The sequence below is a fragment of the Cibotium barometz genome, chromosome 61 (assembly GCF_041138505.1).
Source record: "Cibotium barometz isolate CiBa-2024 chromosome 61, ASM4113850v1, whole genome shotgun sequence".
Lineage (NCBI taxonomy): Eukaryota > Viridiplantae > Streptophyta > Polypodiopsida > Cyatheales > Cibotiaceae > Cibotium > Cibotium barometz.
In genome coordinates, this window is record NC_141106.1 from 7952294 (window position 1) to 7967580 (window position 15287).

The 15287-nt window shown below is 41.7% G+C and overlaps 1 protein-coding gene across 1 annotated transcript; it reads right to left on the bottom strand.

Moving 5' to 3' along the window:
* Positions 1–4163: 4163 nt before the first annotated feature.
* On the bottom strand, positions 4164–11255 carry LOC147604518 (uncharacterized). The gene is made up of 2 exons (XM_086794740.1): positions 10855–11255; positions 4164–4258 (listed from the first exon to the last, which is right to left on the bottom strand). The coding sequence occupies exons 1-2, from the start codon at positions 11189–11191 to the stop codon at positions 4164–4166; spliced, it is 432 nt and encodes a 143-aa protein (XP_086650866.1). The 5' UTR covers positions 11192–11255.
* Positions 11256–15287: the final 4032 nt, after the last annotated feature.

The window sequence follows — 15287 nt, forward strand, 5'->3', positions numbered from 1 at the left end:
CAAGTTCTTGATTTTTAACCATAATTTCTTCCAGGTCCTCCTTGTTGGCCTTGAGAGGGCTCGCCCATCGCCAACAAGCGTCGCTGTCGCGAATCGTTCAGGCACATATGATAGTGCGTCCATGCGGCCTGCGAGCCTCCTCTACATCTCGGCCTAGCTGGACATGCGACTGATTGTCGCTACCTGAGTGGATGCTGAGCTGTCGAGCGTCGGGCACATAGATACTCCTTGTGCTGTTGTTGGTTTTAAGAGAGGCGATGAGTCTATTTGCTTTTGAATGCTCCCCCTTTGTCCATCCCTCCCTCTTTTACTTTCACGTTCTAGAGGGACCCCTTATTGCACATTGTAGAGAGAGCTATAAGTCATGATACAGACCCAAAAGAATCCCAAAAGCCTAGCCCACACACATTAGAGCTTGAACATGTGCGAGCCCATTACATTAGACCCAAAAGAATCCTAAAAACCTCACACCTCATGCTCGGTAGCCGTGCCCTCACACCCCCGACACACCAAGTTGCCTCCTCCTATTGGCATTGCCTTCGTCTTGGCTCCATCCTTGCTAGAAGTAAAAGTAGCAAAAATCTTGAAAACAATGCTAAAATAAATATTATAAATGCATTAAATAAGGAAAAACAAAATCAATTAGAGAGGACGAAGACATTGCAATTGAGGGAACAACCACATTCAAGTCCTATAGCTTGTGCCACCTATCATGGAGGTGTTAAGATATCGAGCTTAACTTGTGTTGGGTAATAGCTTTTGCACTTAAGTCACTAGAGATTACTTTCCCTTATCTTATGTTATGGTTGTAGAGAAGAGATATAGAAGAAAATTTAGCCATCCATCTCTCTTGTGTGCTTGTTTACTCTTGTGAGTGTGTGTGTGTGTGTGTGTGTGTGTGTGTGTGTGCGCTTGCAACAAGGAGCTCAAGTTCTCCCTCTCTCCTGTATTCTTCTCCCTCTAATTCTTTCTCACCCCATTCGGCCACATAACTTCTTCTCACCCCATGCAAGCTTGAGTGAATTCACAATTCTCAAAATGTAAGTTATAAGCAACTGTATTAAATTTTCTCCTTATTAATAGCTTTTGAAACTTCAAAGGGCTATGCAAAAAATCCATAAATGTAATCCAACTTCAAAGATAAACATAAAAAACTAATAAGAAAGTGTAAACACACGAAGAAAATTTTTAAATGTATTCTCAATGTTATATTTTAGTGAAGTGCTTTGAAACCCAAAATGCAAGGAGAACACTAGGTCTTGAAAACCATGGGCTCTAGGCTATGTAGGGATGTTGGGGGGATTGGCTATGCTAGGGAGATTCACTGAAACTGAAGGGGCTAGCAATCTGATTTTTTGCCTTATTAGATATTATTGTTTGTGGGAGATCTGGCACTCGAGGAACTGCTTAGTGTTTCAAAAAGAGCCAAATAAGGGGCTAGATGTGACTGAGTTGATGTATAGATATGTTCACCAATGTTGGTATGTATATTATGTTAATAAAATGAATGATAGCTCCTTTATTGAGGTTGTTCAGGCCCTTCAACTTGGAATTGGTTGAGCTACTCACTGACTGTGGAGGTTTCAGGACATACTAGGGTGACCTAACAAATCTTGATATGTGGTAGGGCTACACTAGAAAGGACTTGAAGGCAAGATGACCAATGTTTGGACCTAAAATGAGGAGATGTTATTTGAAGGAGTAGCAGTCGATTTATACTTTTGTAGCCTTCGTTGTGAATCCCATGAGACTTGATGTGAAGGTTTGGATAAAGAAAATTATATAGAGGCGCTAACTCCCAAAGGTTGTACTACTACTTGTGGTATGTATACAGTTGGGCTACCATCTTTCTTGGCAACACTCTTCCTTTGTTTGGAAGGATCAAATCTGTTGCTTGCTGAATAGAGATTGGGTGGGACAGATGTGGAAAAAGGTCTTTTGTAAATGACTGCTTTTAAGTTATAAATATAACTATTTTATGTTTGCCCCCAAAAAAAGAACACTAGGTCTTGGCAAGGCCTAAAAATTTAGACCTCCAATTCAAGTGAATTTAGATGGTCTTGTTGATCAATAAGTGCCTCGTGGTAATTAATATCGTACGTAGTATTATGCATTTGCTTGCTTTTATCTCAAGGAATGTCTTTTGACACATTGTTTTTTATTTCTCACTATTTTTGCAAATATTACCCCCTCTTCATGTGGTTGCATCTAGCAATTGTGCTCAGAGATGCTTATTTGAAACTAGATTCATGTTGATGTTGCAAAAAAGAGACCTAGCAAAAGACCTTGTCCACAAGTTTAGTTTAGTTTGCACTTGCATAATTTCAAAAATACCTTCAAATTTAAAACTTAAAGGTACAAATACCTTTAGATTTTGAGAAATTATAGAATAAGATTTCAAGATTTTCTTTTATAAACAATTTCAAAATTTTTAGATAAAGGTTTTTCACTTTTTGAGAAAATACTTTTTTTTTGGGGAAACACTACCTTGTTGTTGTGGTCATCTTTGTTGATGTGCATTTCTCCGTCTTATAGAAAAAATTAAGATGGCCAAATAAGGGCATCCTTGCTCTCGGGGGGAGGGGGGTTAGTATATGTAAACCCTCTATAGCATGTGCGTTCAAGGCCTATTAAAAAACCCCTTATCTGTGAATGTTTCATGAATAAAATGTACCCTTTTTCTATTCAATTTGTGAATACCCCTTTTAAATGGTACCTTTTTATATATAAAAAATGTGTAAGATAAGGATTTTAAAAATCCATTCTGTTGAACTCATGTGCTATGTTTATATATTTATGAGTGACCCCCCGAGTCCTTACTAAGGTTGCAAAATAGGGACCCCCTTGTACCTTTAAAGTAAATAAGAAGCTCACTGATAAGACTGCATGACTAAGTGCCACGGGTCTTAAAGACCATTGCTAGGTGATATCAATTGATGGCATTGATCAAAATCACAATGCTTTTTTTGGATTGTCGGATAAAGTAGACTAAGGTCAGTAAACTAGGGCCAGTAAACTAGGGGTGAATAATATAGAATATAATGGCTTGAAACCACATGGTTTTTTTGCTTGAAGGTATAGTGTAGTGGTAAGATGTTTCCATTGGTGACCTGAGGTCTTGAGTTCAAATCTTCTTTCGCACATAACATTTTGCTCCAAAATTTTCTAAGTCTCAAACCCAAGTTTACCCTCATTCCATGATGTAAACTAGAAAGTAAACTATGCTCGTTTAGTAAACTAGAAAGTAAACTATGCCCGTTTAGTAAACTAAGAAGTAAACTATGATTACTTAGTAACCTAGTTTATTGGCCCTAGTTTACTGGCCTTAGTTTACTTCATCCGACGGCCCGAAAAAGGCGTCGTGGTTTTTGCTCAATGACATCCATTGATATCACTTGACAAGGGTCTTTAAGACCCCGTGGCACTTAGTCCTGAGGCTGATAAGCGGTGACTTTGACTTCGAATATGTAAAAGCCCTTGAGATTGCGCTCTGTGCTTCATCCCAAATTGTCAGATCAGATTCACAACTGAAACAGAAGGAGCCCACACAACGGCGAGATATGCCTAAGAAAGAGACAAACACTCAAAAAGTGCAAAAATGCAAGCTTTGTTATATTTAGCCACTTCAAAGCACAGACGACAAACTTGCTGTGAGCCTGTGTGTATATGTCCTTTAAAAAGAAGTAAAAAAATCCTTGTAGTCTCTTGAAAAAAAAAGAGGAAGATAAATTTGGGCAGTGGCAAATTGCAAAATTGTCTTGTATTGCCAAGGTCGTACACGAAAAATTGTTGAAGCTCCCTGTCAGAAAATTTTAGCAGAATTGGAATGGGTTGTTACGAGGGTGAGGGGTGTCTGAGCGTTAAGGAGGAAAGGTTCCAGAGCTTGAGCTTCACGAGGCCGGCCAGGTCTTGGAGGGAGAGAGAGACGAGTGTGTGGTCTGCATCATCAGGGTCAACATAGTTCTTTATTTTTAACCATAATTTCTTGCGGGTATTCCTTGTTGGCATCGCCACCTGAATCGTTCAGCATGTAAAACTGGTCAAGCTGCTTCCGAGCGGCCTGCAAAAGGAGCTCTGCGTCCGCGACCCTCCTCTACATCTCGGCCAGCTGGCTGGACAGGCGGCTGATTGTCGCTGCCTGAGTGGGTGCTGAGCTGTCGGCGTTAGGCGCAGAGAGGTCCCGGGCCTCCACCTTGTGCTGTTGTTGGTTGAGACACCTTGTGCTGTTGTTGGTTGAGAGAGGCGATGAGTCTGTTACCTTCCGTTATGCGTTCGAATGCCTCGACCTCCAGTTCTCCCATCTGCAGCGCCAGTCTCTCCTGCATTCCATGGGGCTAAGGGGTTGTCCACATGTAGCAGTGTAGTTGGCTATTGGAAGAGCCTTCATGTGAGGTTGGAATCACATGTTGCTTTTGGGCTTTTCTTGTGTGCTCTAATAAGTTCCCTGAGAGTTTTTCATGCCTCAAGTGGAAAGACATCTCATAGGGTAAGATTTCTTTTTCAAATGAGCCAATCTATGTATAGAGATGTGCTTGAGCCCGGATTTGCTGTCTTTTTGTGTGCTTGGAAGGTACATTCATTTGGTGCGTTCGCCGCCGGGAGGGGCTAGCCATGAAATTTGCAAGATATGTGAGCTGATTTTCTTGGGTCAAAGCCAAATTTGTTCTCTCTGTTATTTTCTCTTGTGTGTGCTTAATTGAGTGAGTGAGGGTGAGAGAGAAAGATACTTTTCTCGGGCTATCATACTTAGCAATTCTCTATTGATGAAAGGTTCATAATATTTGGGAATTGGGAGATTTTGGAACTGCGGGGGTTATGGCAGAAGAAGAAGGAGTAGAAGCGAGGGGAGAGCAACAAGAAAGCATGCAGAAGGGAGAGAAGAAGAAGCGCATTCAGACTGCATATTGGCACGCCAGCAACATGTCTATAGTGGAACCCAATATATAAAGAAGGTAGAGGCTCAGACAAGATATGGGGGCTGCAAGGACTGCCGCAATGTAAGAGAAGAAGCGGGAGGGACAGAAGGCCTGGCTCGTGTGTAGAAGAAAGCAAACAGCGCTGCCGTGCCTACCAAAGAATGAAAAAGAGAGTTTCTGCTGCCTGCGCATCGCTGGAGGAAAGAGAGCCTGAGCATGTGACTTGTGTGCGTGTCTGCAGAGAACGGTGGAGAAGATAGTGAAGGACTTGCGCTGGCTGCAGTATACCACTGTAGAGAGGAGAAGAAGAAGCTCCAGATCCGTTGATTGAAGGACAAGACCACCATGAAAGCATAGCAGAACTGAGTTGACTGAAGGTTCTATGTGTATGTGTGTTTAGTGCTGCAGTTGCGCAGAGGAAGGGAGAGAGGAAGAGAAGAAAAGTGTGAGAGCATCCTTCAGCCAAATTCAAAAGCATGTTTGAGCGGCTATTAGCATTGTGCGCATCAGATGGAGGGAAGGAGGTAGAAATCGACGTTGCTCTGTGCTACTAAAGAAGGGCAATTAATGAAGAAGCTGGCTGCAATGTCGTCAAGTGCTCGCTGCCAAGTAAAGGAGGATTGGCGCTACCCTGTGAGCCTGAGAAGGAGAAATGAAGCTGTTGCACTGTTGTACTGCTATCTGCGTGTGGAATAATGGGAGCAAAAGCACGTGGTTGTGCCTTTTCAAGAACGCTGCCGAGTGTGTGTTGAGCACGTCGTTTTCCAGAAGATTTTTGTCTTTTTATTTAAGACCCATCACCTAATTTTTAAGGGGCCACTCCTACCAAGGTATCACCAAAAACACACACATTTCATAATAGTGAGCTTGGGTACGCCGGAGAATTTTTCCGCAGCAAGGCTGATGCATCGGGTGGCTGGGCTTTGTTGAAGATGTTGTGTGAGGGAGCGCTTATATGTTTGTATCTATTGTTGGGGATGGTGTTCGATGTTGGGAGTTGATGTTTTTTTTCTTTATGAAGTTTGTGGGTTTGTTGTGAGCAAGAGGTTGTTGTTGTATCTCCTTATCCTATGTGTTTGGAAGATGAAGTAGTGTAGAAGTAGGAGATGGAGTAGGAGTTTAGAGTTTGGGGATGTTTGGGAGAAGTTTGATGAAGCTGTGATGTTTGTTGAAGAAGTTGTGAAGAAGGGTGTGAGAGAAGTGATGATTGGGTTTATTAAGTATGCTGAATAGTGGGGTTCTTCATCAATTTGTTGTTCGCGGGAGCTCACAAGCTAAGTGTGGGAGGAATGATAGCCTCCAATTTTGACATCAAATAGGCTAAGAAGATGCAGCTTTTCTCAAATAAGAATGATGTTATCCCATGTTTATTTTGTATCCAAGCCTAGACATACGCTTGTTGCCATGTAATTTGTACGCATGTCCAACTTTGTAAATGCTTGGCAATTTAGCGGGTCCACACTTGTAAAGCCAAAGCATGGAAACTCTCTCTAGCTATTTTGTAAGGTTAAAAGCCATGGTCTATGTATGCACAAAAATGAAAGCTAAACCTAAGGTTTCAAAAAGCTTATGTAACAAACTTTTCAAATTCAATAAAGAAAGAAAGAGAAAGGAGTCGTGTGATTTGGGAGGTTGGGAAGTTGGAAGTTGGTTACAACCTCTCTCTACCTTTATCTACCAATCACACGTTTCTTTTCAAACTCTCTCATTTGGCACAAACTCTTGCTTTCTTGTTTCTTGTTTCTTCCATCTCTCTTGTGCTTCAACGCCATATCCATGGAGGAAGAGAGTGAAGAACAAGATGGTGAGGATGATCTCCATGCTTATCTTTTGTGTGCCATAACCTAGGTCTAGTTTCTTTTTGTGTGTGCATGGCTGTAGTTTCTTAGAGAGAGAGAGAGAGTGTGTGTGCCATTCTTGTGTGTTTCTTGAGTGTTTCTTGCAGTTTTCATGGCTATGGGGCACCCCAATGCGTATATTTCGCATGCTTGAGCCCGGATTTGCTGTCTTTTTGTGTGCTTGGAAGGTACATTCATGAGTGACCTCCTGAGTCCTTGCTAAGGTTGCAAAATAAGGACCCCTTGTACCTTTAAAGTAAATAAGAAGCTCACTGATAAGACCTCAGGACTAAGTGCCACAGGGTCTTAAAGACCCTTGTCAGGTGATATCAATGGATGGCATTGATCAAAATCGTGACTTTTTCTTGGATCGTCGGATAAAGTAAACTAGGGCCAGTAAACTAGGGTCAGTAAACTAGGGGTGAAAAACATAGAATATAATGGCTTAAAACTGTATGGCTTTCTTGCGTGATGGTATAGTGTAGTGGTAAGATGTTTCCAATGGTGACCTGATGTCTTGTCATGAGTTCAAATCCTCTTTTGCACACATAGCATTTTGCTCCAAAATTTTCTAAGTCCTAAACCCAAATTCACCCTCATTCCATGATGTAAACTAGGGAGTAAACTATGCCCACTTAGTAAACTAGAAAGTAAACTATGCCCGTTTAGTAAACTAAGAACTAAACTATGATCGCTTATTAACCTAGTTTATTGGCCCTAATTTACTGGCCTTAGGTTACTGACCCTAGTTCACTGTATCTGACGGTCCAAAAAAGTGTCGTGGTTTTTGATCAATGCCATCCATTGATATCACCTGACAAGGGTCTTTAAGACCCCGTGGCACTTAGTCCTGAGGCTTATAAGAGGTGACTCTGACTTTGAATATATAAAAGCCCGTGAGACTGAGCTCTGCGCTTCATCCCAAATTGTATTGAGCTCTGCACTTCATCCCAAATTGTTACATCAGATTCACCACAACTGAACCAAAAGGGGCATAAGGGGGCCCACACAACGGAGAGATATGCCTAAGAAAGAGACAAACACTCAAAAAGTGCAAAAATGCTAGCTTTGTTATATTTAGCCACTTCAAAGCACAGACGTGTGTATATGTCCTTTTAAAAATATATATATATATTTTTTAGTCTCTTTTAAAAAAAAAGAGAGGAAGATAAATTTGGGCAGAATAAAATGTGGCAAATTGCAAAATTTTCGGTCGTACACGAAAAATTGTTGAAGCTCTGTCGGAAAATTTTACGTGTATATGTCTTTTTAAAAATATATATATATATTTTTTAAAAAATATATATATATATATATTTTAGTCTCTTTTTAAAAAAAAGAGGAAGATAAATTTGGGCAGAATAAAATGTGGCAAATTGCAAAATTTTCTTGTATTGCCAAGGTCGTACACGAAAAATTGTTGAAGCTCTCTGTCAGAAAATTTTAGCAGAATTGGAATGGGTTGTTACGAGGGCGAGGCGTGTCTGAGCGTTAAGGAGGAAGGGCTCCAGAGCTTGAGCTTCACGAGGCCGTCCAGGTCTTGGAGGGAGAGAGAGACGAGTGTGTGGTCTGCATCATCAGGGTCAACATCTCCGACAAGGTCTTTATTTTTAACCATAATGTCTTGCGGGTACTCCTTGTTGGCCCTGCGAGGGCTCGCCACCGCGAAGCGTGAATCGTTCAGCATGTAAAACTGGTCGAGCTGCGTCCGAGCGGCCTGCAATAGGAGCTCTGCGTCCGCGAGCCTCCTCTGCATCTCGGCCAGCTGGCTGGACAGGCGGCTGATTGTCGCTGCCTGAGTGGATGCTGAGCTGTCGGCGTTAGGCGCAGAGAGGCCCCGGGCCGCCTCCTTGTGCTGTTGTTGGTTGAGAGAGGCGATGAGTCTGTTACTGTGGAAATCGAAGGGGAGGCTACAGCCATGCTGGTGTTGCCATGGCTGCAGCAGGAAACGCGCAAGAAGGGAGATGGAGAGAATCGCGTTGCAGATGAATCGTTGTTAATTGATTGATCGATTGGTTACATTTATATAGAAGTAGAAGCACCCATTCATTTGCATCACTTCGTGATGGGCGTTCACACTCGTATAGGGACACGAGCATTAATTCCAACACTCCCCCTTAATGCGAATGTCCGCATGAGGGTGAATGAGGAAATGTGATGTGTGCATTATGAATCCATGTGTAATGCTATCTATCTTTACATCATGAGTCGATGATGATATAACTGCTTTGGTAATCGCAAGGCATTTGTTTTGTGATTATCTCGATATGCTTTTTGTCGAAGTTGATCTCCTTGACAACCACAAGACACATGTTCCAATATGATGTTGAGACATTGTGCTTGGTAGTAAGTGCAACATGTGTGTTTCGATATGATGTCGAAACACAAGTTCTTCCACTCTCAGACTTGCCATCCGTATTCTCCCCCTCAAGTTGAGTAGTGGAATTCCAAGTATTGCATTGGGTACATGTCAAAAGAGAAATTAATATATGAGTATGAGTTGAATTATCAAAATATATATGTGATATGATGTTATTTACAAGTGTATATGTACAATTAAGTTTAATTTGTCATCGCTCAGAGGCTGATTCGTTTTCAGCTTGTCGAAGATAATGTTTAATTTTGGCCTCATGGATGCTGTAGACACTCCAATGGGCTCAATTGCCTCTTTGGGCATAGTTGTTTCCCTCTTGGGGATTCACAATTCTCTGTTTGGGTTGTTGTTTCATGCCACTTTGGGCGTTTAGGGTGGACGATTATATCACCCATAATTTTGTTTTAATATCATACCTCGTGGGTGTGGCCAACACTCCAACGGGTTGATGCCTCTTTGGGCTAACTTTTGGGCATATTTATTTGCCCAGGTCTTATATTAGTGTCCATTGTAGGACGGACCTCTTTGGGTCTTTTTACGGGTCACTGCCCATTGGTAGGTCTTTGCCTTTCTGTGGGTCTTTGCCCATTTGTGTTGTTTAATTATTTGTTTGTTTCTTTTAATCATTATTATTGTTATTATTTGAAAGGTTTTTATCATTTTTGTATAAAATGTCATGTGTGCACGCAAATAGCCTGAAAGAGTAGGCATGTTTGCGCTCACGAATAGCCTGAATGTTTAGGCATGTTCGTGATGTGAGTAAATTATTAAATATAAAATTAATTTTTAATTGATTATAAAGAAAATATAATTATTATTATTATTTTAACTTTATGTATTTGTTGATTTGTTATTAGTATATATATTGTGATTATGCTAATGGGAAAAAAAAACACAAATAGCCTTAGAAAGTAGGCAGGTTTGTGTTCACGAATACCCTTAATATTTATGTAGGTTCGTGTATTTGTTTAAAAAATATATAATTATTGTTAGTAAAAGTGTGTGATAAAAAGGATTTAGAATATTTGATGATGGTTTTTTTTTATTATTATAATTGAGATTTATTACTATGCTACCTAGTTGAAGATGCTAGAGTCTTGAATGGTACGCTACCTGGTACGCATCTCGTCTGCTGACGTGGGTGCATTTATCAAAAGGTCGAGGCTTCAAGGTGGAGGACGCGAAAGCCTGGAAAGTGGAGAGCCGTGTAGAGAGCCTTGTAGATTATAGTGGGTTGCAAGGTGGAGGTTGGTGAGAGAACAAGGCTGGTTGATGCTTCTCGTAAATGTCTGGTTGGCACAGAAGCGTAGAAGGATGGCTGGCGGTGGAGAAGCGTAGAAGGATGGGTTGGCGGATCAAATAGGGACAGGTCAGAGAAAAAATGGTTGGCAAGCCAACATAGGCGCACTAGGAGGAGGCGATGGCAGTTGGTGGCGATGCTGAAGGCGGAAGCATGCAAGGCAGGCACCACAAGCACTCCAGGAAAGAGGCGATGATACCATGTGGAAATCGAAGGGGAGGCTACAGCCATGCTGGTGTTGCCATGGCTGCAGCAGGAAACGCGCAAGAAGGGAGATGGAGAGAATCGCGTTGCAGATGAATCGTTGTTAATTGATTGATCGATTGGTTACATTTATATAGAAGTAGAAGCACCCATTCATTTGCATCACTTCGTGATGGGCGTTCACACTCGTATAGGGACACGAGCATTAATTCCAACAGTTACCTTCCGTTATGCGCTCGAATGCCTCTACCTCCAGTTCTCCCATCTGCAGCGCCAGCCTCTCCTCCGCTTCCTCCGCCCTGTCCGCTCGCCGCTCCAATGCCGCCTCCCGTGCCCGGCCCTCCTTCACCTTCGCCTCCAGCGCCCGACTCCGGGCTGCCTCTGCTTCCCCCTCCTCCAGCGCCGCCCGTAGCCTGCTTTCTAACTCGGCTATTGCAGCGTCCTTAGCTTGCGCCGCCCAGGTCATCGCCTGCAGCCTGGCCCTCATCAACCACAATGGCTCTTCCTCATCTCCTTTTCCCACTGCATCGCGCTCTACAAGTGGGCTCCCAATTGCCATCGCGGCCGTTGATCAAAATCTCCCTCTTCCTTGTAAGGAGCAGAAACATCATATAGGAGAGACTCCTGTATGTAGGGCGCAACGCCGTCGTGTCCCGATGCAATGCATCCAAACACACCTTTAAAGTTCACACCGTTTCTTCGCCCCTGCCTTCTTCTGCTTCCACGTGGCAATTCCTGGCCTTTCGCAAGGACAACCACAGATTTCAAGACGGGTCACTCGTGGGCAAGCCTAGGGACTGTTTTAGCCTTTTCTAGAAGCCTGGGGATTCCTAAAAAATTTTTTAAAGCCTTTTAACGCTTTCACATTGTGAAGAGAGTTACATGTCATGATGAAGACCAAAAAGAAGCCCAAAAGGCTAGGCCATGCATATTAGAGCCTAAACACCCAAACCCATTAAGTGGAGCAGGGATGCACCAACTACCAAGTTGCCTCCTCCAAGTGGCAGTGCTTGGCTATATCCTTGTTGATAGTAAAATCAACAAAACTCATGAAAACAATCAAATAAGGAAAGGATCAAGATGGAGGGTTTTAAAGTGTGCAAAGCTCTTCTACACTAGGTACCCTCATACATTTTGGGGAGGAACCCTCATAGATCCTACACGCCTTCCTCTCTTGACAATTTTTGAAGCTTGAGGAAACTTCTAGTTAATGCGGGCATTCTAACCAAAAGTCGCCTAGGGAACATATCTTAGAGCCTACAAATTCATTTTGTTATAGATGTATTGGTGCTAATTACACATATTGACCCCACCTATGGTCTCTTATTAGTGTTGTGTTGTAGATGTCTGAGTGCTAATTACACATATTGACCACCTATGTTTCTTATTAGGACTATCTCAAACCAACTGCCGCCTATGGTTTCTTTTTACACATATTAACCACCTATGTTCTCTTAGTAGGACTAGATCTCAAACCAACCATGGGGGGCACTAAGCCTATGGTCTCTTTTTACACATATTAACCACCTATGGTCTCTTATTATTTAGCACTATCTTAAACCAACTAACCATGTGTGAAAGAAGAGGCCCACCTTAGGGATATGAATATACCTCATCCAAAAAATCAATCATTGATGAGGTTGCTATGGTAGCCTTGGCAATGGTCATGGCTCTTATGCTCTCGATGGGACCACTTCTTCACATTCGGCATTCTATGGCCTTGACGCTAGTGGAGGAACCGATCGAGGTGATTTTTCTAAGGGAGCCGCCTTCACACCTAGCCTTAGGGACGTGGCCCCTCTTACCAGTCTCGTCAAGGGGCACATGAAATCCACCACATGCACAAGGTCCCTCTGCCCCCATTGACATTCTTCCCTTCTCCGGTCACACGAGTATGGGATCCCCCACTAGTGGGTCCCCTCTCAAAAATAGCCCATTTCATGATCCCTAGCCCTTCACCAAAGCTCGAAAATCTCTTTCACACTTCCTTTCCTCGTCAACAATCCCATCTTCCCCTATTCCTCTACTTATCTCTCTCTCCCCCTGTTCCCAACCCCAATCCTTGCTTCTCCTCACCTACAAGCTTCCCATCTTTTTTCTTCTTAGCCCCCTTCGTCATTCTACATCTACATTAAAGGGGGTGTTTTCTCAATAACAACATGGGTGTGTTCCCTATACAATAACATGTGCTTGTTTCCACTTAGTGAGTATTGTTTCTCACTAAATGCTTGTTCTTTCCACTAACATGGGTGCATTTTCTGACTAACATGGTAACTGTTAAAACCCTAAGATCTCTCGAGATAATTAACATGCATAAACATGCATAATTCAGGCATAAACTCTACCACCCAACCACCCCCAAGCCCAAGGGTTGCACACATGAAATATAATGGAGTACCACATACCTTAACCTTAGTGTCCCATTCCACCAAGAGGTATAACTCCAATACAATAGCACTCAGCTCTATAGTGAAATGGCAAGAATGTAGATACAATCCTCTACACAAGAGAACATCCCTTGAGTGTGCCCCATGCCCCTATTATATAGGAGGGCCCTCAAATGACTCTTGACTCTCCATTTCCCATGTGTGAAGCTTGGATGCATGACCCTAACCTTAACCCTTAAGGTTAGTCCTAACTCATGCTCCACTAGAGCTTGTTCCCATGCTCCCATGCTCACAAGCCTAATGTGGGTTAGCCTCCTAGTATATGCACATATAATGTGTACATAACAGTAACATGGATGATTTTTCTACAATAATGTCTTTTCACTAACATGGATCCATTTTTTCTTCCATTTTGGGCTTGTAACATCATGTGGATATAATAATTTCTAATGTACACCTTATGTGGACATCAAGTGGACTTTACCTAATGCATAGAGCTCTATGCATTTGCATAAGGGATCTACCTTCTTATGCGTAGAGTTATTATGATTAAAAGCTCTTTTCAAATGAGTTCTATGAAAATGAGAAACCTCATGCATAAATAGGTGCTCTATGCATGTGAAAAAATAAATAAAAGAACTCCCATAGCACTCGAGGGTGCGGCATTCTAAAAAAGAGAGTTGGTGGGTTTAGAACTTCCACAAATAGAATGGAGAGAACAATGAAGACTTACATGGACTAGGGAACAATGAGGAATTAACTGACGAACGATAAGGACCATGAAGTAGGGTGAGGACCCACATGAAGTAAGGTGAAAAAATAAGAGAATATTATTTGCATGCTCTTTATGCATATGAGAACTCTTATGAATTTTCATAAGGGCTTTACCTTATGCATAGATCTCTCCTTGATCCCCATTAGGAACTCAATGGAGTCTTCTTGGGCCCTTTTATTTGGCAGTTTAAGGGAGTCAAACCTTTTCTCTTAATAAGAAACGTTTTCTAATTTGAAGCTTCAAAACGGCTACTTTATTCGAATTTGAATTTTGGGGGAAAAATGGAATTTAAAATCTAGCGGATAAAACCATATCATGTAACATATCTATGGAAAGCTCTTGATGTGTAGATCACGGATCTGTAATCTCAGCTCAAATCGGAGCTTGTATGTAGAAGTTATGGAGGTCCGAAAATTGTAAAATTGCCCCCTCCCCTTTTTGGGAAAAAAAGTGCACCCTTTGACCACTCTTACACCTCTCTTACAAACCATTGGTTTTTGCTTACATGGCGGGCTCCTATTTGTCAAAAAGTTAAACGTTTCCATAACCTCATGGCAAATTAAAGGGCCCAAAAAGACTCCATTGAGTTCCTAATGCTTATGCAAATGCATAGAGATCTACACATTTGCATAAGGGCTCTACCTTATGCACATGTCTCTCATTAAGAGATCTTATACATAAGGTAGAGCCCTGCTATAAATGCATACAATTATTACAAATGAGAGATCTTACAAATGAGTGCTTTCATGCATATGAAAGAAAGGAACTCCCATAGAACTTAAGAATGCGGGCATTAAAAAAAGAGCATTGGGTTTAGAGCTTGTTGTAAGAGAGGGGAGAGCCGATAAGTGAAGACCTAACCAAAGGAAAGTGATGACCTACAAGAAGAACATGCAACAAAACAAGATAACATTATTTACATACTCTTATTTTCATACTCTTCAAAGAGAACCCCGGTGCATAAGTTAAAGCCCTTATGCAAATGCATTGAGCTTTATGCATTTTGATAAGGGCTTTAACTTATGTATAGAGCTCAAAGGGAACTCTATGCATTTTGATAAGGGCTCTACCTTATGTATAGAGAGAGCTCAAAGAGAGCTCTACCTTATGATTGATCTCTATGCATTTTGATAAGGTCTTTAACTTATGTATTGAGCAAAGATAACCCTACCTTATGCATTGAGCTCTATACATTTTGATAAGGGATCTACCTTATGTATAGACCTAAAAGAGAATTCTATGTATAAAGTAGATCCCTTGTGAAAATAGAGCTCCATGGATAAGGTAGATCTCTATGCAGAATGGCTCTATGCATACGGACTATAACTTATAAGTAGAGCTTTATGCATAACAATTATACCATCTAAGTGGAGCTTTATGCATAACGGCTCTACCTTATGCATAGAGATGGGATAGAGATCTATGCATTTATATAAAGGCTTATTTCATGCATAGAAATCCCTTAGAATGAGCCTTGGGACACCTGGATGAAG

Bases quoted from the DNA above. Each gene is read 5' to 3' on its own strand.
- LOC147604518 (XM_086794740.1), bottom strand. From the start codon at position 11,191: ATGGCAATTGGGAGCCCACTTGTAGAGCGCGATGCAGTGGGAAAAGGA. The intron at 4,259-10,854 runs GTAACTGTTGGA...GCATAACGGAAG, and splicing joins ATTCGAGCGCATAACGGAAG to GTAACAGACTCATCGCCTCT.